At 47.6% G+C, this 23,904-nt stretch overlaps 1 protein-coding gene across 3 annotated transcripts in view; it reads left to right on the top strand.

The window, feature by feature from the left end:
• Positions 1–23,904, top strand: part of SIK3 (SIK family kinase 3) — a 92,196-nt gene that overhangs the window by 56,781 nt on the left and 11,511 nt on the right. For 2 of the 3 annotated variants that reach the window (XM_069787899.1, XM_069787901.1), the window contains exons 4-16: positions 2,926–3,087; positions 9,913–10,037; positions 10,934–11,057; positions 12,231–12,349; positions 12,730–12,840; positions 13,007–13,150; positions 13,745–13,822; positions 13,934–14,043; positions 14,862–15,015; positions 15,514–15,669; positions 16,262–16,332; positions 20,011–20,154; positions 23,293–23,443. In XM_069787899.1, the coding sequence (XP_069644000.1) occupies positions 2,926–3,087; positions 9,913–10,037; positions 10,934–11,057; positions 12,231–12,349; positions 12,730–12,840; positions 13,007–13,150; positions 13,745–13,822; positions 13,934–14,043; positions 14,862–15,015; positions 15,514–15,669; positions 16,262–16,332; positions 20,011–20,154; positions 23,293–23,443 (1,649 nt within the window). The remainder of the gene's footprint in view (positions 1–2,925; positions 3,088–9,912; positions 10,038–10,933; positions 11,058–12,230; positions 12,350–12,729; positions 12,841–13,006; positions 13,151–13,744; positions 13,823–13,933; positions 14,044–14,861; positions 15,016–15,513; positions 15,670–16,261; positions 16,333–20,010; positions 20,155–23,292; positions 23,444–23,904) is intronic. The other variant, XM_069787900.1, reaches the window with a different exon arrangement.

Genomic DNA, 23,904 nt, shown 5'->3' with positions numbered 1-23,904 from the left:
GTTGCCCTTGGTGGTATGTGAAGTATTCTGTAGCTTCATTGTTTCTGTCCTTCCTCTGGAGCTTGTGCAGAAATGTCAGCGGTCTCCAAGTGCTGTGCCTACGTGCAGAGCTTGGGGACTGGCCTCTGCTCACATTTCTTCATGAAAAGTGAAATTTCATGCCTAACCTAAGAAGATTTTTTTCACAGCCTAAGCAGGACTGACTAATAAAAGGCGCAGCAGAGTTTTCTGCGTGAGCAGACGTCTGGCAGGGCAGCCCCTGAGAGCAAGACTCTGTGAAGTGTGCGGGACCCAACGGCATGTGTCACTGTCTGTGCAGGGGGACAGGTGACCCTGGTCTGTACAAAAATATACTTAGGATAGCCCTGTAGGAAGGCGCCTGCTGCAGTAGGTGGATTTGATTTCTTGCCTGCAGAAGAATCTCTAAAATATTTTTTTGAATGTTGAAAGATTGGAGGCTTGCACTTTGTTTTAAGAGCGCTTGCTATATTGGCAGGCTCTGCTCCCAAATTCAAGCGGCATAAAAGATGTGAATGACCTTGACTTGTTTAGGAGCTGAGCTACTATCTTTTGATCAGTGGTAATGCTTAAATTGGAGCAGGCCCTTGCTTAACTCTGCTTGCCAGTCTCCCAACTCTTTAGAGTAAAGAATTTATGACCATGCAAATGACTTAATGAAATATGATGGGGCTATTTGAGATAGTAAATTTTGCTTTTCCTAGCAAGTGACTTGAAGGTCACACTGGAATTGGTATGGATTCCCTTCCCCAGCCCTGGCTCAGATTTGGTCATGGAATAAGTTCATCCGATGAATAAAACTTAATTGACAAGTTTTCTGAAAAACAACTTCACTCTGTTGCACAACATGAGTAGTCAAATGTAGAGAAGTAGGTTGCTGTGCAGTCAGAAGCCAGCAGAACTGCTTTGATGGATCTTGGTAATTAGTATTTACTGCAAGTCAATTATGTCACAGGTATTTTAATTAATGGGTGACTGGGAAAAATACAACCACCTGATGAGAAACCTTCAGAAGTGATTTATTTTTATTATTTTCAAGAACAGGTATCTCTGTCGAGCCTTCCAGTTTAATGGAGTTTATGGAGTGAAATGAATCATTTCAGCCTATTTTTGGCCAGAAGTCTTTTGAGGCCAACTCGATGGCCCAGCTGAGAAGTAATAGCCTCTTGAAATGGGCAAGGAGATAATAAGCCCCTGGGGTTTGGCTTGCTAGTGCCTCTGTTCACCCGCTCTGTGGCCCACACTTGAGGGGGGAGGGCTTGTGCAAACCTCTCGGAAGCCTCTCCCGTGAGTTGGGGAAACTCGGGAACCCTCCTGGTCCCGCATGTAGTCAGGGAGTGTGGTTGGTTACTGGGTGCTCTCCAGGATGCTTCTCAGGTTTCTCCTGGCTTTTTGTAGCACTGTCCTCAATTCCATGATCTTGCCAACTACTATTCCTACCATGCCACATCAGTTTTAGCTAGATTTGCTTATAGGGTAGAGAGATATTAGGGAAGGATAATAATTGTATTTCATTATTCAACTGCCGCTTACTTTGACTTTTACACTTTTCCTGGCAGAGTTTTGTTGCCAGTTCTGCTGATGCTTCGGGGGAGGGGGATGCTTTTTCTCCTTTCTCTGCCATTTCTACTGCTGGTCTCCTGCCTGTCCATGCCCACTTGCAGGATGGTGTGATGAGTGGCTTCTGTAAGTCTGGTTTTAAGTGGATTCATTTAAGTTGGGTTGCTGCTGTATGTCTGCCTTTGTGATCTCCTAGAGAGACTGTCCCTGCCCACGCGTGCGATGCTAGCTTCCAAGGAAAGCTGAGCTGGCAACAAATACTACCTTTGAGTGAGAGTGTAGATTTTCAACAAAATATTTTCGAGTACTCAGGTTTCTGTAGTAGAGGCAAGCTCCATTTTTACAATGAAATGCATTGTTGAATATTGCAAGTCTGTTTTTGCAGCAAAACAGTAGCAAGTACGCAGAGGCTGGTTATGAGTGTCAGGAACCCCTGCACGTGTTTTGAAGTGTGTACGATGAATTTCTTTTGTTGCATTGCAGAAGTAAAACTGTTCCTGAAGTTGTACTTTAGTACTGACTTGTAGCATTTGTAAGGGGAGCCTGTGTGCTTCAGGAGTGTTCAGACTGGGTCTCAGCCAAGGTGTACCTTGAGAAGTGTGCTGTGTCCAGCCTGAGCAAGGAGAGTGTGGGTCAGAGGCAGATGTACAGCTGGCTGGAGCGGAGCTGGCATAAACTGCAGAGCACAGCGGGGTTTCACTCCGATCTGGTCACGAGTGGCTTTCCCTCTGAAGAGGGTTGATGTTAAATACTTTCTGCAGCTGGTAGGTGTGTTGGCTAGAAAGCTGAAGTGTCTCTGTAACTAGCCGGGACTTCACTGGTTTCGGCAAGAGTTATCTTTGGTGAGGCTTGTTAGACCAAAGACAAATTTGCTGTGAAAAACCAGAGGGAAGGAGGGATGGCATATGGCCATGAACCTGCACCTCTCACTGTTGAGGTAATATGGTATGAGAGAGGCTTGGTATTTGACTGAAGGAAAAGGTTGAAAAAGTTTTATTTTGATTTTGAAAAAGATTTCAAAACCTTTACACTTTTCACAAAACAGTTCTGATTTTCCAGCCAGCCCCGTCAGCTGTCTTCTAAATAGAGGAAAGTTTGTAATTTTAAAGCCTTTCACTTGGAGACAGCCCAGGTAAGGGCTGGTGTGTCAGTGGCGTGCTGGAGTCCCTTCCCATGTAGCTTCAGCGGTGACCCCGTCTGGTGTTTGAATCTGTAAAACACGCTGGTACCCATGTCGTTCCCCATCTCCATCCTCTGCATTGCTTGCGGTAAGCGCGTGAGAAGCCCCTGTCTGGGTTGCACTCCCTGTGTGAATAACCACTTTGTTCTTCGCTTCGTCCCTTACAGATCACTTGGTGGCCCACGGACGTATGGCTGAGAAGGAAGCCCGGAGAAAGTTCAAGCAAATAGTGGCTGCTGTCAACTTTTGTCACTGTCGTAATATAGTTCACAGAGATCTGAAGGCAGAAAATCTACTTCTGGATGCTAACCTTAACATCAAAATAGCAGGTGAGCTAAGACTAGCAGTGTGGGAGGAAGGCAGCTGCTTTCAGAAGTTAATAAATGTAGGCATTGGCTGCTTCCAGGTATTCAGAAAGAAGGAAACGCAGTGCAGCTAAAGGAAGCTTTGGATTTCGGTGTGGCCTGCTGCCCAGAGCTGAAACTGCCAGGTTGTAGCCGGGAGATTTATATCTCCCTTCAAGTAGCGCAAAGTAAAAGACGACACAAAAAAAATCAGGTTTGACTTCGTAGGCAGATATGCGGCTGTAGATACTGCGGTGTTCCAATACGCTGGATAGTGGGTGAGACTAATATTAAAAAATTGACCTTGCTTTGAGTCCTGCTGCTGGTTTAGGACTTCTTCGAAGCAGTTCAGACTGGGTGAGAGAGAAAGAATGGAAAAGGAGGGATGACAACATTTATGGTAGAGCAGTGAAGGGGAAACAGCACTCTTGGAATCATTTTACTATGCTGTCTCACAGAGCGAGAGAAGTAGCCCCAGTGCTTTGGGTATTTTAGTCATTGCAGGGTGAGAAGCTGAAGTTACTAAATAAACAGGCCCTTACAGTCTGTTCCGAGTGTTTTGCTGGGCAGTGGGGTTTTTTGCTAATAACTGCCCTTCCAGAGAGCTTGCACCTCGGATGGTTTCTAGACTGACCTAACACAGGCCTGCATGTCTGTGATCCTCTTGTACATGAGATTGAGCCTTGGCTGCTGAGCTCTGTAATGCACTGACTAGACTTGACTTTAGCTTTGTGGGATTATGTAGCAACGGATTGAAACAAGAGGATTTAATACCACCCTGCTCATCTCATTTCATGGGCTTTTGAATTGGAAGAGCTCATACTTACTGTTTAATTCTACTAGAGCCTAATGCATAGCAGAGCATTTTTGGAAAGCACTTTGTTGCCCCTTCTCTTAATATGCTTCCTTGGAGAGCTTGTTGGCTTTTACAAGGGTTTGTAACTTGATTTAAAAAAAAAAAAAAAAAAGTGCTTAGGGCTACAAAACTTTTCAGTCTGTGAGCAATTTTAATGCTGGGAGTTGGGGAATACTCTTCTAGCTTGATACCATCTTGGAGAGAGGAATCAGTCTTATTCCTCGTGTTACTGTTCTCTTATGTACCATCCGTAGGTGTTAGATTAGAGTTTAATATTTGATTTGTAGTAAAATGATTAGTAATTTCTTCGGTTTCTCTCATCCTCACTTTGTGAGGAGGGAATGGAGAAGGAATAGAAAGGAGTGAAGGACTTCATGAAACTTCCTCTGGACACTTAATGGTATGAACCCTGTACTCCTTGGCACAAGGATGATAACCTGCTCTTCGCTGTTCTGGGAGCAGAAGATGAGCAAGAGACATGTTGCTGATGAAGTATAAGTGGTTTGTAGTGTTTCCTATGTGTTAAGCTAATCTGTGCTGCCTTGCACTGTGCAGTGGTTTGTGGCCAACTGAAAGCCTGCTAGCTCACTCTTCCCAGGACTGCGCTGTGTGCAGTCACCGAGAGAAACATACTGACAATGTGGGGAAAATTACTTGGTTTTGCCAGTCAGAATCATTTCCTGCTGAAGGAGGGCAGCAGCAAGCGCCTGTTGGTAGCTGCTGCAGTGGGCAGTGGAAGGAGTTGGTGGCAGGTAATGGAGCTCCAACAAGAAAGGCTGTTCAGGAGGTCTTTATGAGCAGCACTTTCTGGTATCTGTTTTATGCGAACAGATGCACTAATGATTTGAGGCCATCTTGTGTTCATGGGGTAAAATCTAATCTGTGTGTAGGGGGGGAGGGTGCCTAGCAAATAAAAAGAAAGAAAGAAGTTAAAAACTAACCCAGGTAGAAACTGGAATACAGCTGGATTTCCTGCAGAAATGTCCACATGAGCATGCTGACAAGCTCTGTGAATGTCTGAAAATTGTGGAAACTTTTTTTTTTTAATCTAAGGGAGTTGGAAACTATTTTCCTTCCAAATCTCAGCTCCCAGAATGGACTCTAGAAGATAGTTCCCACCCTGATGGTGGTAGTGTTTTACGTGGCAGGAAGATGTGGTAGTGATTTGAAAAGTAGCCTGGAAAAGCTGATTTATGGTATAGGATTTTCCAAGTATTAAGTTTTGTCCCTATAACTCATCAATTACAACTTGACACTGGTTCTTCCATTGTTTCAAGAGCAAAAAAAGAAGTGATAGCAACCGATCTCTTTCACCCCAGACCTCCCAGAATAAACACTACAGAAATGCACAAAGCACTGTTACACAGGGTGGAGGATCTGTTAAACCTTCACTGCCAAACCCGTTAACTGTGTCTAACTCAAACCTTTTCAAGAATCCATTTAATGTTCAGCTGATGGAAGCTAGACATATAATCTCAAGTGTCTTCTGAAGGCTCTGCTTGGTAGGTCTGGTCACTTTTTATCTGCCAAGTAGCAGCATCACAGACAGCCTGAAGGATGGATGCAGTAAGCCAGTGTGTCATCTCTGACACTCAGAGCTGAGACTGGGACTAGAGCTTTGTGGTTCTTCTGGTACCCATATGCGCAGCCTTTAGTAATGTGCATAATTCCATCAGCTTTTGGAGTTTTGCAGACTCTCACCGGTGCAGATTTTCTAGCACATTTCTACTGACCTCCATTTGCAGCTTTGCATCCCTTGCTTGGCATTAGTTAAGTAATTGACACAGCAAGATAGTGTAGCAGTCTCAAAATCGGTTAATGCTGCTATTCTCACTCAATGGTGACTACAAGTGTGCTTTTGGGGTTTGGGTTCAGGGTTTGGTTTTTTTTTTTTTGATTGATTGCAACTATACTATTTTTCCGTAAACAGTAAGATAGATACAAACGCTCTTACCTTCGTGCTCATTTTTCCCATGGATGCCTTTTCTCCAGCATACCTTCTCAAAGTCTGAGTCAGTAGCTTCTGGCACTATGTTCACTTGTGCTCCCAGTCAGAGGGTTCAGCCAGGAGTTGAGATTATTGCTAAATACCCAGGCCTTCCTGGGGTATGGTTTCAGAGAGGAATCTGATCTATGCATTGCTTTGCATTCGTTTGCAAGAGACTGCTTGCTCTTTCACCTTCTGAGGATAAAAGTTCCTGTTGTGCAGATACTAAAGGCTCCTGCTCTGAGGAAATGTGAGGGACTGGGCCCACCTTTTTATAGCACAGAGATGTTTCTTTTAAATATTTTCCCTATATCACATCATTGTGACTTTTACCTTGCTCTTTTTAAAAATGCTCCTCTTCCCTCTGCATCTGTTTGTGGAATGAGACCTGGTTGCTCCCTGGGGATTTGGATTTGTATGTCTGGGGTGAACTGGGGTGACTTGTCATAGTTTTTAAGAAAGTTTAAGTTGTAGTTTGGTTTTTTTGGTTTGGTTTAGATTTTGTTTTGTTGTTTTTTGTTGCTTTGGGGTTTTCAAATCCGCCACTGAACTTTCAGGGGGGCTTTTAAAAAGCCTGCTGTTTTCACCAGCCTTGACCTCAGTTGATGCAGCACAGGTGGGTTCTGGAAGCTGTTTCCAGCCTTTGAGCAGTGCTTCGCGTAAGATGGAGCCATCTGGCTCCAGCTCCCCACAGAGACGAGCAGCGTGACTCACCCGGAGCCCGGAAAGCACTGGGTAGAGCAGCAGCTCTCCACAGGGAGAGGTTTTTCATCCTGAAATCTTGGGCAGCCATGGGGTGAGTGCAGGAGCTCCAGGACCTGCTGGGTGGACACCAACATGCTGGCGGCAGCACCTCTGCCCTTCTAGCCTGGTCCTCTAAGGAGCGGCTCTGTGGGGCTGCTCTCTCTGCCCACCTCCGCTCCGCTGTCAAAAAGAGCTGTGAACCCATGGGCTAATTTCAACCTGATGTGGAAGAAGGGTAAAGTTTCAAAGATGGCCAATCTCCTGCAGCTCTTACAAAGCAGAGAAGGTTGCGGGAGGCAGCTGTTGCATGTCTGTTCAGAGGCAGCGGTGGCTGCCAGCTGGCATGGCAAGGCACAGCTCTGCCCTCGCTGCAGAATGTGCTGCTGCTTGCTCGCCATGCTGCTATCAAATGGGGCTCGTCGGCATGACCGGTTAGCGGGCCAGTGCAGCAGTGTGGGGAACACCTCGGTCCTCTGTCCTGTGCAGAGCTGGAGCTGGTGCCAGGCTGCACGAGGTGGCGTTCACTGCTTTGAAAATACGGTTGGTTCCCACAGTGCTGCAAAGCCCATTTGAGTACATACAAGGATAAATAAAAGTAACTAAACCAGAATAATTTGCTCAATATATGTGAAGTACCAAAATTCCAGCGTGTTCTTGCACAGTTGGAAAGAGTTTACATCTAAACTTGACTACAGATGCTTTGTTGTGAGGAGATGGAAATACATTTAGTGCTCTAGTTTTTATTGCTTGCTCTGATAGCTGTAATTCAGGCACTTGTTACACATCCTGCTTTAAACATGAGACAGAACAGCTCAAAAGCTTGCAGAAGTGGAAAAGACAATTGTGTGGCTGTGTACTATTTCCCTGAAATAGTCCTCCAAAGGCTGGCTGCTCCTGTGTTTTGGAAGTTTAGATGAGTTCATTTCCAACAGTAAAAACCCAAAGGGTGTTTAACTGCCTCATTTTGATACTGTGATGCTTTTAAAGAACATTTACCATCTCTGTGCTCTGTTTTGAGGTAGGGTTTGAGTAGCGTTGTCTGTACTCCAGGTATTTCCACAGGAACATGCCACACTAGGTATTCCTCGCAAGCATAAACCATCTCCACACGGAGAATTTTGCCCCCGCGAAGGGATGGGAGGAGGGGAAGTTGGCTGTACCCTCCTGGCGCTGAGCTAGCAGGAGTCGTGCCGACTGTGCCTGCTGTGCCGAGCTGTGCTAGGTGGTCTGCTGAGCTTTGCAGAAGCTGTTTGAAGGAGGAGAGGAAAGTCACCTGAAATTAGGTCATGGAAAATCCTGTAAGGAAAGCAGTGATGGTGAGTGGGAGCACAGACTCACCAGTTAGTGCATTGTCTGTGGAGTGCTTGTGGCGTTTTCTGTGCCTCCTGCACAGAGGTGTTGGCCATCACTGGCCTCGCTGATGGCTCGTTCTTGGAAGTTGGTGTGAAACTCTGGGCACTGGTGTTAACGGGCTTTTGTTTAGAAGATGACAACCGTTTTCCTTTCTGCAAGGCAATATCGAATGTGTTGGGGCAAACCTGTAGTTTTACATGATTTAGGAAAACAAATATTTCTTGATGGCTAAAGAAGATGGCATGCCAAAGTCCTTACCTTTTAAAGCATGGGTAAAAGACTGTAAGGAGAAATAAGCAGATAAAAATGAAGATGAGTTTTCAAGATGAATGTGTATTTATTTCAAGAAATGGGAAAAAAACTTTTGTGCTTTTGCATTTCAAGTATTCTTTACCATTTGTATACATGTAGTGAAGTATGCGTTTTCAGTCCAATTCTCCTGGCACGACATGGGGATCTTGTGTTTCACTGACAGGTAGGCAGTCAGCTGTGCATTATTCCAGATACGCTGCAGTTCTGACCACTGATGGAGTCAAAATTAATCTTAAGCTCTTTATAAGAGATTTTCACTTTCTGCAGCTGTACTGCATATTTTTGCCACGATGCTTTTTTGGTTTAATCAGTTAGAATTTGCAAACTGAGCTCTGGCCTCCTTGTTTTTTCCAGTGTTTCTCAACAAGCCTGCCGTGAGGATCTGCTGCTGGTGCAAATGCCATGAAAAATGTCCTTGTTGCTGTGGGTCCCCATCTGCATGCGTTAATGTCACTCACCCTCCTGCTGGCACACTTCTAGCAGAAACACAGGCAGAGCAGTTTGCAGATAACCTTTGTGGCACCGCTCCTTCTGATGGAGCTTGCTTCTAAGGGCACCTCGTTCACGGGACATGGAGACGCCTCTTTCTGACTGTATATTTGCTTTTATTCAATGGACACGAAAAAGAAGGAAATTGTTAGTGAAGCTTCTTTCTTTTTGTAAGAAAAAGCTCACTTCTCTTGAGTCCATTGGTTTCTCTACTTCATCCAGTGTGAGTCCCAGCTGTGTGCCAGAGGGTGGCAGGTTAATTAGCAGAGAATGCCATTAGTGCCCACGTAAGCTGATGGCTGACTGCCCGTAAGGTTAAGACCTTTCTTTTAATTTCTCTTTCAGGATTTATTATTTGCTGTTGGTGGATGATTTGACTGGGTTTGTAGAGCTGCCCACCATAACCAAAGTTTCCAGCTCACATAACACTTTCTGGAAAATCAAAGTTTCCCGTTCTTTTTCTCTTTGTCTGCATTTTGTCCTTGCTGCCGGCTGCCCTGGCCCTAATGAAGTTGAGAAACTTGACATTGGAGATGGAAATTAACACACAAGATTTATGTGGGATTTCTTGAATATAACGTGGAAGCCTCATTCCAAACCATCCACCTGACTTGCAGCAACCCTAGTTGATCTGATGGCTGGTGTATTGACTCCAGCATGGAAATCACATGGGCAAAAAGCAAAGAGGAAATTTTTGGGAAGATCTTTGTGTTCTGCTAAGCAAAAGCAGTATGGTTATAGTATGTGAAGCAGGCCTAAGTCTTGGTATTGCAGCAGGTTGTTTAAATGGGGTGTCGTTTATACTGTATGAAGTGGACATGCCGCTGATAATACTTGGTTTTCTTTTGTCTCAGTACGGAGAGAAGTTGCACATTGTCCAGGTGGATTCCGCATTGCTCTTACTGTTCTTGCCTCTTTTGCACTCTTGTTTCTCTGATGTCTGTGTATCAGTTATCCGTTCTGGGATTGTATGTGACTTTACTAGACTCAGCAAATTACTTATATCCCATTTGCTTAGGACAGGTGGAGTGGATTGTATTCCTTTAATCAGTTCTCTTTGTTCTTTCAGATTTTGGGTTCAGTAACATCTTCACACCTGGTCAACTGCTTAAAACCTGGTGTGGGAGTCCTCCCTATGCTGCTCCAGAGCTCTTTGAAGGAAAGGAATACGATGGGCCAAAGGTTGACATTTGGGTATGCAATGAACCTCCTTCTCTCTTTGATCTGATTTTTGCTCTGTTTGTTTGGCTTTGCTTCCTGAATACTTGGTATGTGTCTTGGAGAAAAGCCCCTGATATGGGAAACAATGTTTTTCAAAGAAACACTTACAAAATTTTGTTCTGGCTACTATGTCACATGTTTTCTTTATTGGGAGGCATGGTGCCAAAAATATTAGTTGCCCAGAAAAGCGTTTTTAATTTAGTTTCCCAAAAATACGGTTTGCTTCACCACTGTTGAATGGCAGAGTACTTGCTGCAGTAGGGCTTGATCTGGCAGAGCTGAAAGAGGAAAGGTCAAGTTTTGCTCTACAAGGTTTTTGCAGAGAGCACATTAGCACAGAGACTTGGGATGGTCTTCCTCTGTGGCACTAGCTGTGCAACGCAAAGCCTGCTTTGCCCTGCAGCCCTGCCTTTCAACACCAGCTCGGTTGCCTGCTGTCCTGCCTCTTCTTCTCGTGGGGCTCCCCAAGCTCTGTCAGGCAAGCCGGATGAGTGCAAGGGAAGGGTGGCATAGCTGGGTTTGAAACGGCCGCACCGTCCCAGCGGTGTTAGGTTGGCTGAAGCTGTTTGGTCTGGGCATGCAGGTTGGCCAGAGCCTCCTGCTGCAATGGTGTGGGGCTGCCTCAGGCAGGCTGGGGCTGTAGGCTTCTTTAACCATTGGCTTCTGAGGCTCCAAAGAAAGTCTAAATTAGGCTTGAAGTTTGCAGGAGGAATTAAGCTGGCCTGGGATGTCAGCAAGGCCCACTCCAATGGGATTTGGTTTTTCTTCTTTATTATTATTTTATTTTATTTAAACATTTACTGCAATTAACTGCAGTCTCCCAGTCTCTCCCTCTAACGTTGCTGACACAACCTTTGTTTTGGATGCAGAGTCTTGGCGTGGTGCTGTACGTGCTGGTCTGCGGTGCTCTGCCCTTCGACGGGAGCACGCTGCAGAACCTGCGGGCGAGGGTGCTCAGTGGGAAATTTCGCATTCCATTTTTCATGTCCACAGGTAAGGGGTGCACGCACCCCAGCATGCCTGCAGCGCTGAGCAGGCGCTGGTTGCGTCTCTGCTTACAGATTCTTTGGAGCACTTACATTATAGTATACCAGCTGATTAATGTGCCAGTCAAGTGGTATGCCAGGAAGCTTATCCACTGGATGGTGGTTTGTAACGTAAGCTAAAATGAGTTCTGAGTCTGGAATTTAGAAACCAAAATACCCTTATTTAAAATCTCAGCTTTCATGTATGTAACTATGCAAACTATAGCAAAACATCAGCAAAGATACACTCCTTCTAAATTTTGGGAAATGTGAAAGCTAAAAATGGAAGAGTGATTTAGGAATATAGAGACTCTCACTGTACCTGTTTTAGACAAGAAGCTTTTCACAGCATTATAGCACGTGAATTTCCAGCAATACCCCCATCAGAGATGAATGTCTGTGTCCTGTTTCTGCAAAAATGCTTCTGAATGCTTTAGTAATAAATCTTGTTTTGGAAAAGTATGATTAATTCTCAGGTAAAAACAACTTCATTTCATAACAAGTCACATGTAGGTTCTTGGTTGCCTGCTGTCAGATTAAGGAGTAATTTTGCATGGGCTGCGTGGAGTTTCCCACCTGTAAGCTTCCTTGCCTGCCGCCTTACTTGTGGAAGAGGCTCTCTTCACGCAGAAAATGCTTGCTAAAATGTGGTGCTTTTAAAGCAAGCTTAGATCTAACCCACCCCAAATGGAGGAGAGCCTCAGCAGTCCCCCACAGTGACAGCACATGCATAATACAGTGGAGAAATCATTCACAGTGAGCTGTTCCCGAGTGGGGAATGGTCAGGGGATACTTTGTCCTTCAACCCCCCAAAGCCAGTCGTGTCCCCCAGCCAGTGCCGGCAAGGCGGGGAGGGATGGGGTGACAGCGTGCCACCTAGGGGCTCCGGCAAATAGCACAGGGGCCCGGTGGCCTGGGTGGCTTGCTTCCTTCCTAGCCTGGGGAAATCGAATGTCTTCAGCAAAGCGGCACGTGTGCGAAGTGCAAAAGGAGAAGCAGTATTTTTGCTGTGTATGATTTCCTGCGGAGAAGCGCATTGCTTTGAAAGAAAAAAGCGCTTTCGCCCTTGCAGCGTGAGGCTGCCTCCTGCAGAAGTCGTGTCCCTCCCTGCGGGTTACCCAGCCTCTCTCTTCCCCTGCAGAATGTGAACATCTGATCCGCCACATGCTGGTCTTGGACCCAAGCAAGCGGCTCTCCATGGAGCAGATCTGCAAACACAAGTGGATGAAGATTGGGGAGGCCGATGCAGAGTTTGACAGGGTGAGAAGCAGAAGCGAGCTGGTGTGCGAGTGGGGTCTGCTCAGTGCCTGCTGGGCTGCAGATGGGCTCCAGGCACATAGTGCTGCAATGTTCCTTTCGGCTGTTTGAGACCTCTCATTGGAAGTGCTGGTGCGCTGCCTTTCCGCTTTCTGTCTCCTGGTCTTGCTTTCCACATCGCTCCTCATCTGCATATATTTTTGTATCTTTCCCTTTGGCACTGAGAGCCAAAGGGACTAGATTTTGATTTGGTGTGCCATCAGCCTTCAAAGCTCATGCCAGCTTGCAGCCAGAGCCTGGTGCATTGGTTCCTCAGAGCGCTGTGACTCATCGGTGTGTCTTTGGGAATGTCAGCACTCAAGTCTGTGTCTGTGCTCTTACAGCTGATAGCGGAGTGTCAGCACCTGAAGACCGAGAGGCAGATGGAGCCGCTGAATGAGGACGTGCTGCTAGCAATGGCAGACATGGGGCTGGACAAGGAGCGCACAATTCAGGTGAGACACCACAGCTGACAGTCGTGTCCTGCCTGTTCCCATTGGAGATCAAATGGCCATGTTTGTTGCTTATCACCTCTGGTAACTGAGCACCCTCAGCACGGTATGGAGCATATTGTGTTGTTTGACAAAAGGCACTGACCGCTTTTTCCTTTTCCTCTTTTAGTCATTAAGAGCCGATGCTTATGATCACTACAGTGCAATCTACAGCCTGCTCTGCGACCGCCTGAAGAGACACAAGAATCTGCGCATTGCAGCATCTCCAAGTATACCACGGACCATGACCTTCCCCACCTCTGCTAACATCCAGGTAGATCCTGCTTGCGTAATGTTCTTCCAGCCCTGGAAGGCCAGCCAGTCCCTTACCTGCCAAACTCAGACTTGCTTGTGGGTGTCCTCATCCTGGCAGGAGTGTCAAAATGTTCCTCGTCCAAGAACTTTGTGTGTATTTAGGGTGCCATAATCCTGAGATTAGGAACAGTTTGTTCATTGGTTGTGGGTTTAGTGGATCCCTTTCAGACAAAGTCTTGTGTTAGCTTAGCGACAGAGGAAAAGGCAATGTGAGGGTTACTGTTTGGGAGGCAGAGTTTACAGACCAGGGCTCTGGTGCGATGCTTCTTCCTCAATTTGTGCTGCTGTCCAAGAAATAAATATTTGCTTTAAGAGAGGCCAGGTCATAAGGGAAGCAGAAGAGATGCTGACCCTGCCTGAACAGAAGGGAGGAGGGGAAATGAGGCAACCCCTTGAGAATTAGGAATAAACTGATCTTCACTGGCTCCAGGGTAACCTCTGTATTCCCAAGTGCTTAGGTCTGTGCACTGGTGTTAATCCAGCGGTGTTTGTAAAGGGGTTGTACGAGATGCTAGCTTCATGCCTTCTGATTTTGATCTTACTGCTCTTGCAGACAGAACAGACAGGCAATACCATGAGCATCAATGTGCCACAAGTCCAGCTCATCAACCCCGAAAACCAAATTGTGGAGGTGAGGTACACCCCTTGATGGCCCCTGCAAGTTCTTTTCCCAGGCTTGCACCAAAGCCTTTTGCTTGACCCTCACTTGTGTTTCAACATCTCCAATGTTTTGCCTGCCCAGACTGACGGAACAATGAACTTGGACAGTGATGAAGGGGAAGAGCCGTCACCTGAAGCTCTGGTCCGTTACCTCTCCATGAGAAGGCACACGGTTGGAGTAGCTGACCCACGGTTAGTATTGGACCCTAACTCCCTGAGGGAGGATTAAGGGAACCTGAAGATTTACTCCTAGCACGTGACTTTGGTCCTTCTGAGATGTCACAGATTTATTCACGTGCTACATTGGCAGATGAGAGGCTAATGTCTGAAAGGGACTTCTGGGCTCTGTGGTATATAAGACTTGATACATTTTGGACTGGCAATGGTCTCCAGTTTCTGGGCTGGCAAATATGCTTCACAGCGTGCCCCTCAGTCCCAGGTCTCTGCTTCACTTTAGGCAGACCAGGTGGTGATGAGTGCATGTATCTATCATAGCTGGTATCAAACCTTTGGTTTCCCGCTCCTGCTGTGAGTGGCTTGGAGTTATTTCTGCAAACTTGATTTTTGCCAGATGGAGAAAGAAATTCAAGGTGTCTCTTTAGCCAAAAGTGTTCTTTTAAATGTCCTAGTTCTGTTGCACAGCTTGGTTAGTATTTCAGCTGAGGATGAGATGCTTTCCTCTTCTTCCTCATCAGCTCTGTGTAAGCTCTAGTGGTGTTCACTGGTGTGCAAGCCAGTTTCTCACCTAGGGTGCACTGCTCTCATGTCCTAGGTAAAGTTTTCGTGATAAATGCGACTTGAGGGTAATGCAAAGAGCTAGTTCTGGCAAATCTCAACTTGGAGGGGAAGAAGGAACAAGTAAAAACCAAAGGGTGGCTTGGCTACTCTCCGTGACCATTTTCTGGAGCAGTAAGAAGCCTTTTTGTGAAGGGAAACAGAGTGTACTGGGCCTATGGGTGGTGCTCTCCACATCATTGCTAATTTGCCTGTCTGTAAATGTGATTGCACAGGACGGAAGTCATGGAAGATCTGCAGAAGCTCCTGCCTGGCTTCCCCCGTGTCACTCCTCAGGCTCCGTTCCTGCAGGTGACTCCGAATGTGAACTTCATGCACAATGTGCTGCCTAGGCAGAACCTGCAGCCCACGGGTCAGCTGGAGTACAAGGTACTGACTGATGCGTGCGCTCCCTTCTGCAGTCTGTGCCCCACCAGCATGTGGGGGTGTGTTTGTGCTCGCACTTGCTCTCTCTGTCTGCCAGTTCCTTGGACTCCAAGCTTCAAGGTTTATCCTCTTGCTGTCTCTTTAGGTATCATTCTAGTTGGTTACTCAAAAAGCCAAAGAATGAAAGAACACTGCAATATGAAATTAATTAATGGGCTGAGGAGAAACAGGACTGTGCTGCCTGGCTTTGGAGCTGCAGGTTGCAGCCTGCCTGGCAACTAAAGCAGAGTGCAGGGAAATGGAGAGTTAAACACCACTTTTCCACTGACACTGCCTCTCTGCCCCACGTCAGCTCTGAGATGTTGGTGATACTCCTTCATCTCTCCTGAAGCCCAGAAGGCTTGTTTTCTCTCATGCCAGTGTTTGGGTTTGTGACCTTGGGGCTCAGGTATCGGAAGGATCTGGTATGGGGTCGATAACTGCACTGTCTGTGCTTCCCAGGAGCAGTCCCTGCTGCAGCCCCCCACCCTGCAGCTGCTGAATGGCATGGGCCCTCTGGGGCGGAGGGCATCAGATGGCGGAGCTAACATCCAGTTACATGCACAGCAACTGCTGAAACGTCCTCGAGGTCCATCTCCGCTCGTCACTATGACGCCAGTAAGTAGCAAAAGGAAAGAAGAGAATTGGTGGCATGCTTATAAATATCTCCTCCCACAGGCAGAGGGGACTGCCTCCAGGTCACAGCAGACAGAGTAGTAGCTCAGTCTGTAGTGCTCTGGAAGCACTGCAGGGAGTGTGCCTGCATGCTTCCAAAGGTTGCCCCTCTCTGGAGCGGCGGGGTGCTCTGTCCCCTTGTGGGAGAGTTGCTGTTCTCTCCTGTAGCTAGCAGCTGAGATGGTATTCCTCTCTAGAATTGACAAAGTATTTGTGAACTTTTTTTAACGGTTGCTTTTCTTGTCTTTTGCTGGTCTAATAGAGAAAATGAAAATGTCCATCTTGGGTGTTAATGCACGTTCTTTCTTGATGCATCTGTAGCACCTGGTAGCACCAAAGGAAGCAGCAACCTTGTACAAGCAGTTTTGATTGGGGAAGGAATGTTGGAAGGGGTTCTTGGCTGGGTGGCCTTGGTGCTGCAGAGGAGCTGACATACATCCTTGTGAAAGCTTATTTGGGAAGGTCAGGTGTCCGCTGTGCGGATGGGACCACGCCGACTGCTTTCTGGAACCCATGGCTTCTCTTCTCTCTGCAGGCTGTCCCAGCTGTCACCCCAGTGGATGAGGAGAGCTCCGATGGGGAGCCAGATCAGGAAGCTGTGCAGAGGTAACTCCCAGTCTGTTAACATTTGCCCTTACTACCTCCAAGAGGCTCACCCTGTGGGGTTCCACAGCTGAATTAAAACATGAGCAACCTCATCACAGGCAACAATGTTGATTACAGCGAAGGCTCAACGTTTCTCTTGTTCTTGTGGGTGTTGATTACTGTAGGCAATTACTCCTCTGACACTACTAGGTGCTTACAAAGCTGGATTCCCCCTGAAATGGTTAGCTAATTGAGCAGTAGGTTCTCCAGAAACTCTGAAACTGCTAAATTCCTTTGCTTAAGTGTGCACCAGCATGCAATCCACACTAACCTGCAAAATGAGTGCTAAGTGATTCACCCCTCCCTGCTGAGTGATGGAGGTATGAAGATCTCATCTGTGGCCTTGGGTGTCAATGCAGCTTTTGTATCAAGACATGCAGTAAACATCCAACTCTGATGCCTTAAACAAAGTGAGCTTGCTGGAAATGCGGGTACCTCTAGCTTCTAATTTTAACAGTAGGCCTTAAAATCATCTAATCCAATAAGGAAAGGATTGTTAGATACCAGGCTGGAAACTGCTGTTCTTTTTGTCTGCTCCAAACACATACTAGGAAGCGGGTAGAAGATGCTTGTAATTTTCTAAATCCATGAAAACACTAACCATGTCCTTGCTAACATTTTCTTAGTAGCTTTTGCATAGTTTCTTCTCTGCTAACCAGCTGGTGCACTACATGTGGTGGATGTGGTTACGGAGTGCTCCTATTCTTACCTCAAACTTGAAAAGTTTTCTGGATACCCCACCCCCCCCACCCCAGTTTGTACAGGCCACCACCTCGAGTAAGGCAGCATTTCCTCAGGGGCTGCGCTCTGGACAAGGATTCAAATTGGAGGTTGGTTGCAAGCAGAGAAACGGTGGGGGGGTGGAGGTCATACCCCAGAGCCTCTGCCAGCTCTTCTCTCAGTGCTCCAGAGCAAAGGGGGGATTTGAACGGTGGGTGTGTGCAGTGACAGATTGTGCAGAGTGTGCGCTGAGACTCCTTTTGCCTACCTGAGCTTAGAAAAAAGTCAAAGCTGGTACATGTGAAAGAACTCGCTTCCAGCCCTACCTTAGAGTTAACACAGAGCACATCTTGCTTTCTGCGTAGCCTTAGACTCTAGTTCTTCACCACCCTCATCTTTGTGCTCACTCTCACAGTATTTTCCAGCTTCATGAGCTGCTGTTCATCCACTGAGCCACGATACTGGGAAGGTACATGCTCATGACCTGCCCCAGCTGCAAGGCAGCACAATGAAAGAACAGATGCCAAGTCATAGTACTGAGCAGATGAAGAGCATGCACCTCCAGGCACTGTAGGCTGCGTTCAGCCCCTGTTAAGCTGCTGTACCCTAACTGCACACTGTCTTCCCTAGCAGGGCTCAGGAACACAGGCTCTATACGCAGCTGTACACAGATGTGCTGCCTAGATAGCTATTAAAAGTTGTAATTAAGGGCCCATAATGTCCACTGACAACGCCTCAGGTGGTAGACAGTCTTTCTGACTGTGCAAATTGGATAAATCTGACTCTTGGCAAGGGGATGCCTGAACATCTTACCAGGGCAGATTTTCACCTCTCCTATTCTAAACCCTAAGGTTTTAGCTGAGTCTCTAAATTAAAGCAGTAGCTCAGCTGGAAACATTTTGAAACCCACATGCAGTATTTTGTAGGTTGCAAGCCACTGAAATCTTCAGATCCCACTGAAAGGCAAGTCTCCTTGGACCCATAGGTCACTTTGCTGCTCTCAACAGTGCTGCCCTTAGTCCTTTCATACCACATGTTCTTCTTCCACCAGATGGCCCAGAAGAAGCCCTGTCCAGGTTGTGTATTAACTTGCTCTCCACCCCCTTATGTTGCAACATGTCAGTAGTCATCAGAGGAGAAGGGTAAATAGCATTAACATCAGGGACAGATGCAAATATTTAGCTTCTCAGAACACTGCTCTGAACACTCTGTATGCAGCCACCAGTGAGCAGTTTTTGCCCTCCTTAATCTGACCTTGAAAACAGAGCATAGTCTTTTCTCTGTTCCAGAGAACAGTCACATCTCCTTTGAGCTTTGGGAAACTTTCTTCCACCCGAAACACTGTTACAGCTCATGATTGGATTGTTCCCTGGAGGTCTGAAATAAAATGATCTTAGCAAACCACAACTGTAAAGCTCTTTGGGAAACTTTCCCCGTCTCCATCAAATGATTCTTAAACAGCTAATGGCACAGACTTTGGCAAGTTACCACAATGCTAAGCACTCTTCATTCTGTTAACTTGCTGTCTTCTGCTTAAGTGGCTTCAGTAGCTAGCAAAGAAACGCTGGCTTTGGAGAAGGCAGCAACTTTATTGCCTGCTGCTCCTGTGCTTCACCAGTGGAAATTGCAGGGAGCCTTAGCAGGGGAAAAGAGTGAAGGTGAGAATTCCCTGTTAGTATCCGCGGTGTCGCCGACCAAGATACCATAGCTGCCTCATTGCTGCTGGTTCACAAGAGCAGAAATAGTTGAGTTCATAAGCGGGCATCCATCCCACCTGGCCTTGAGTGGGTAAAGTGCTAGGGCCTGTGCTCATCACAAGCTAGGGTGTCCTGGGTAGGCGCTTTGTTCGTTATCTCTTCTGGCCCAGTGCCCCCAGCTGCTCTGAGCATCACTGCAGCCAGAAACTAGCAGTTCAGAGCTGCGCAGCCCTTTGTCACATCCTTGCCAAAGCAGAGGCTCCTAGTTTTGCCCTGCGCGCTCCCCCAGTCTTTAGCAGGTTTGCAAAAGAACTGCAGTCTCTCATTTCCAGTTCAGAGGGTGCTTTAGTTTAACCTGCTGCCCCCCAGGCTCTGATGTGAGAGGTGAGCCCAGCCTTAGCGCTGGTGGCTCCGGCTCCATTGGAAGGGACCCTCTCGCTTCTCAGTTTCCTTCGGTGGTTTTGCCCTGTGCATCGCCGGGTGATTCCTGACTCCCTGGAGCGTGGAGCAGGGACTAGATGGCGCACACGGCCCGGGCTGGGCACCAGCCCTTCCTTAGCCGAACCCATTCTCCTCACGCTCCTCCTGCAGCCGGAGGCTCTAGCCACCCGTAATCTCTGGCAGGTTGACCCTTGTGCGCCCTTCCCCTGCTGTGGCAAGCCGGCCACTGCTCAAGGCTCGGCCCGGGGCAGGACTGAAGTGCAAAGGCCATCCTGCAAGGGTGCAGCTGAGCAGCAGCTCTGCTCTGCGCCCGTTCTCTGGCCAGCTCTCGCTAGAATTATCTGTGACTCGTCTCTTGGCTCTGTGCATGCAGCAGACTTCCCCATGGCTCAGTGGGGCCTTGGGAGAGGAAGGCAGACCTGCTGTAGCGGAGCGACTCCACGTTGAGGGCAGGTAGTCACCCGGGTATTCCCAAAGGGGTATACCGGCCTTCCCCTTGAGATGAAATGTGGCTTTCCTGCTGGGAAGAGCAAACGGCTACTCGTTCCTTCTGAGGCTTGCAGTAGCACACAAGCAGCTGAAACTACACTTGTCCCCTAAGCACTGAAGACCCAGTGACGTGACGGGCATAGGCAGCGTGTCCCTGGCGTGCTTCTCCCCAGTTGGTTCTGAGCACTGCAGCAAGCATTCTTCCTTCCCATTTACTCTGGATTATCTAACACTCCCTGTTTTTGGAGTACTCCCATCAGTCTCTTATAAAATGTGCTCCTGCTTGTTGCAGATACTTGGCAAATAGGTCAAAAAGGCACACTCTGGCAATGACCAACCCTACAGCTGAAATCCCTCCAGACTTGCAGAGGCAGCTAGGACAGCAGTCCTTCCGACCCCGGGCTTGGGCTCCACACCTGGTACCCGATCAGCACCGGTGAGTAATGGCACCGGCCGTTCGGGCAGCTTTGCGCCAGGAAACCTGCTCACATGTCATCTGGAATGGAGCACTGAGGACGTCCCGCTTGGCAGGGAGGGGTGAGGAGGAGGAACAACTCCAAAGAGCAGACCCACAGAGCAGAGGGTGTCTTGACCACACTGGGGATGCTGGAGTTCAGCGCTGTCACGGGCTCTGTGCCTGCAAATACAGGCAACACAGGGGCAGGAACCAGCTGGCTCTTCCCCTCCAGTCCTGTTTTTGGGGCTGGACATGATTTGCCAGAATGGCTGCCATCACGTAAGGGTTGGGAATAAGCTATTCATTTTAGAGGAAAGCTTTTCTCTGTTGTAATGGTAGGTGTCGAGCTAGCAGTAGATAGCAGATTCTCTACAGAACATTTTTGGAGGCAGATGCAGGCAAAAGCTGCACCAAGAGTCATCTACAACCAGAGCTTAAAAACCTCACTGTTCTGCACCAGAGTTGTGTGTTTTGACTGCAAAGTCTCTTTGCAAAGCTCCTCAAGAGTCATTTTATTTCTGATCTGAACCCCTGCTGGGAATGATGTCGGGAGAGGAAGCTGGGGTGGGAAGAAAATCACAATGTCTGGGAAGGAGGGAACCAATGCAGATTTGGATCTAAACACACTCAAAATGTGTGGGTGGGGCACTCCAGATGGAGAGAGGTGTTAATTTGACACGCAGTCCTTGGTTAGCAGCAGCAAACTGGAGATGCTAATGCCACAGAGGGAGCTTAAAACCTGTGCTCTGAACCTCTCAGCGCTGAGAGCGCAAAGCACCTGCAAACTGCAGAGTTTGCTGCCTGTTGGTCTCGACTGTTGAGAAAGCAGTCACCTACCAGGCTAGGTTGGTGCTCCTGTTCAATCTTTCAGCCAGCTCATGCTGGCAAGCTTGACAAAGCGCTTTTTATTGTAGCCAGATACCTGCTGAGCTGAGCACTGATGTAATCAGCAGAGACAGGTGAACTCTGAGCAGACTGAGACAGTGCTAGTGCCACGCTGGAACTCCGGAAAACCAAGATAAGCACCTCTCTCCCCTGAAGTTACTCCCTCACAAAGGTGCTTGGGGGATGGGAAGAGCAGGAGGGGAAAGATTTCTAGGGTCACAGAAAAGCTTGATAGGAGGAGGAGTGCAGCTTGCAAAACAACCAGAATGTGCTGTGTCCTGCTTTAACGATTGCTTCAAATTGGAAAGGTAAGCCGGGTCACTCATGCACTGCAGGAATTGATTTTTTACAAGATTGTTAAAACACACTTGCCCTGTAAATATGTTGGTGTCACCTCTGCCTCTTGGCTTTGGAGTCCTGAGGCTGTTTTGTTGCATCACGGACAGGGTGGTATCTGCTCATTCCACCCTCAGTGTCGTAACGTGCTGTAATCCTGCCTCATGTTTTACCTGGGAAATCACAGACACTTCATCTGACCATGGCCTAAACAGATTGCCCCGTGTTGTGTCCAAGACACATATGGTACAGAAACCACTAGCTGTCTTGTGTCATCACCTAACCAGACCTCAGTTATTGAGTGGCAGGTGGGTTTTATTTTAGCAGCTAACGTATTTTAAGCCATCTTCTTATGTAGCACCCGGTTTTAGTCGTGATAACATAGTATCTGAAAGCAGAATTGAAGTACAGCAATTGTACAAGGCAGTACAGTTGTTCGGCCCTGGCCCCGTGGGTTTTGGAACCTCAGTGTAATTTTATCTGTGGCTTCTGCTTTCCATCAATACAACAGGAGATCAAGATAAGGATAATGCATGGGATGACAGCAAAAGGCAGGGGCACAGCTCTATCCTTGGAAGAAAGTTGTGTGTAAGCTATAGAAACTGAAGTATGTCCCGCTAAGGCAGACCAGGTGACACGAACTGAACCCAGCGTGCTGGAAATGGTCCAGCATCAGTCACCTTCTGACAAGGGGGAGCCTCTCCAGGAGAAATCGTATCACTTCGTGGAACAGGCTTCAGTAAAGACCTGCATTCAGAGTCGCCATGGCAGTAATTTGCCTGCAGTAATGTGGTTCAGGGCCACACCAGTGTGCAGCTAGATGGGCTCCTGTTGGGTTTAGTGCCAGGATGTCAGAGATGCTGTAAAGACCATGTCTCCATGGCCTTCTCACAGACAAAGGCTGCTGTTGGAGCCTGTACCGTTAAGTGTTGTTTGCTGGGTTTTATAGATTGCATTTGCACAGAAACCATTAGGGCAGGCAGAGAAACCTGATCCTATTTGTTTTAAGGCACCTTGCAACATGTGTATGGAAGGTTAGCTTTGCTCATGATGATGCAGGTTGCACCAAATGGCAGGGCAGGAGCTTAGCACTTTACTTTGATAATGGGGAGCCCCAACTTGGGGAGAAAAAAGCTCCTGAAAAAAATCTGGCTCCCTCTGATGGTGAAGAAGAAACCTCATTGTGAAGGGAAAGTGCTTGTAGTGCCTTGGACACAGTTGCCTTGATACTGCCTATGTGTGCTTTTCAAACGCACCAGTTCTGATTGCCCAGTGCCGAGCATCCAGGCAACTGGGAGACTCTGTATGTGAAGCAACAGCTTGGTTAATGCATTAGAAAGATACCCCCTACTGTGCAGAGTTACGTTCCTGCCCTCTCTTTTTAATTCAGTGCATCTCTAAGCATGGGTGCCAGCCCCCCTTCCTCCTCAGAGGCTGCAGAACATATCAGGCTCCTTTCTCCATGTGCCCCTCCTGTTTTCCACAAGCATCAGATGTAGTCAGGAGCCCTGGGGAGCTGGAAGGCTCAGAAAATGGCTACTGAAGAGGTGAATTTTAGATTTTTAGGATGCTGAATGGTTTCTGTAAACCTTTTCCCTCTAAGGGATAGATGCATCTGTATGGATGGACAATGATTTGCTGCCCACCTGGAATCTGGTTTGTGGCTGAGTAGTCTCCAACCTTAAAACACATTTATCTGCCCAGGCACCAAGGATACTTGGTAATCCTGTTTCCTGTTCACGGTGATGATGGCACTTTATTTCTTGATCTAAAGCATGGTGAGTGCTTTGGGTGAGTGGGCAGGTAGAACTTGGCATGGCTGGTGTAAATTAAATGTCTCTGTACTGGAGTTTGTTTTTTAGCTGGCATCACTAACCCACTTCCCCATGTGTTCAGTTCTATTTACAAGGACTCAAATACTCTGCACCTCCCCACTGAACGCTTCTCCCCGGTTCGGCGCTTCTCAGATGGTGCTGCCAGCATCCAGGCTTTCAAAGCCCACCTGGAGAAGATGGGCAATAACAGTAGCATCAAACAGCTTCAGCAGGTAAAAGAGAGGGGTGGGAGTCCTCAAAAGAGCCTCTGCAAGGGCTTTTTATTGCCTCAGCCCTGCTGCTTCAGGAAGCAAAAGGTGAAATCTGTATCACTAATGGCTGTGCACATGCAGTGGTGGCTTTCCAGCCGAGGAGCTGTTCCCCCTCTGTCTGTCTGCAGCAACCCTGCTGGGTATCCTCTAAACGTATGTGCTGTTCACCTGTAGGCTGGGAACCTTGGGGGCTTCCACCCCCCTTTTTCTGGGCAGCAAACTACATGCTGTGCCCACACATGGGCTGTTATGCCTGCCCTTGCGGGTCCCACCAGCACTGTCAGGCTGCGGCTGCTGCTCTCCTGCATTTCCTGCGGCAGCAAAGTTTTGGGGCTGTTCCAGGGTGTCCTGGGAAAAGGCCAGAGTTTGGAGTGTATTGTATACAGTTATTCCCTACGCTTGAGCGGGATTTGGCCCCAGGA

This window comes from Haliaeetus albicilla, chromosome 7 (assembly GCF_947461875.1).
Source record: "Haliaeetus albicilla chromosome 7, bHalAlb1.1, whole genome shotgun sequence".
Lineage (NCBI taxonomy): Eukaryota > Metazoa > Chordata > Aves > Accipitriformes > Accipitridae > Haliaeetus > Haliaeetus albicilla.
This window is presented reverse-complemented; position numbering and strand designations above follow the sequence as displayed.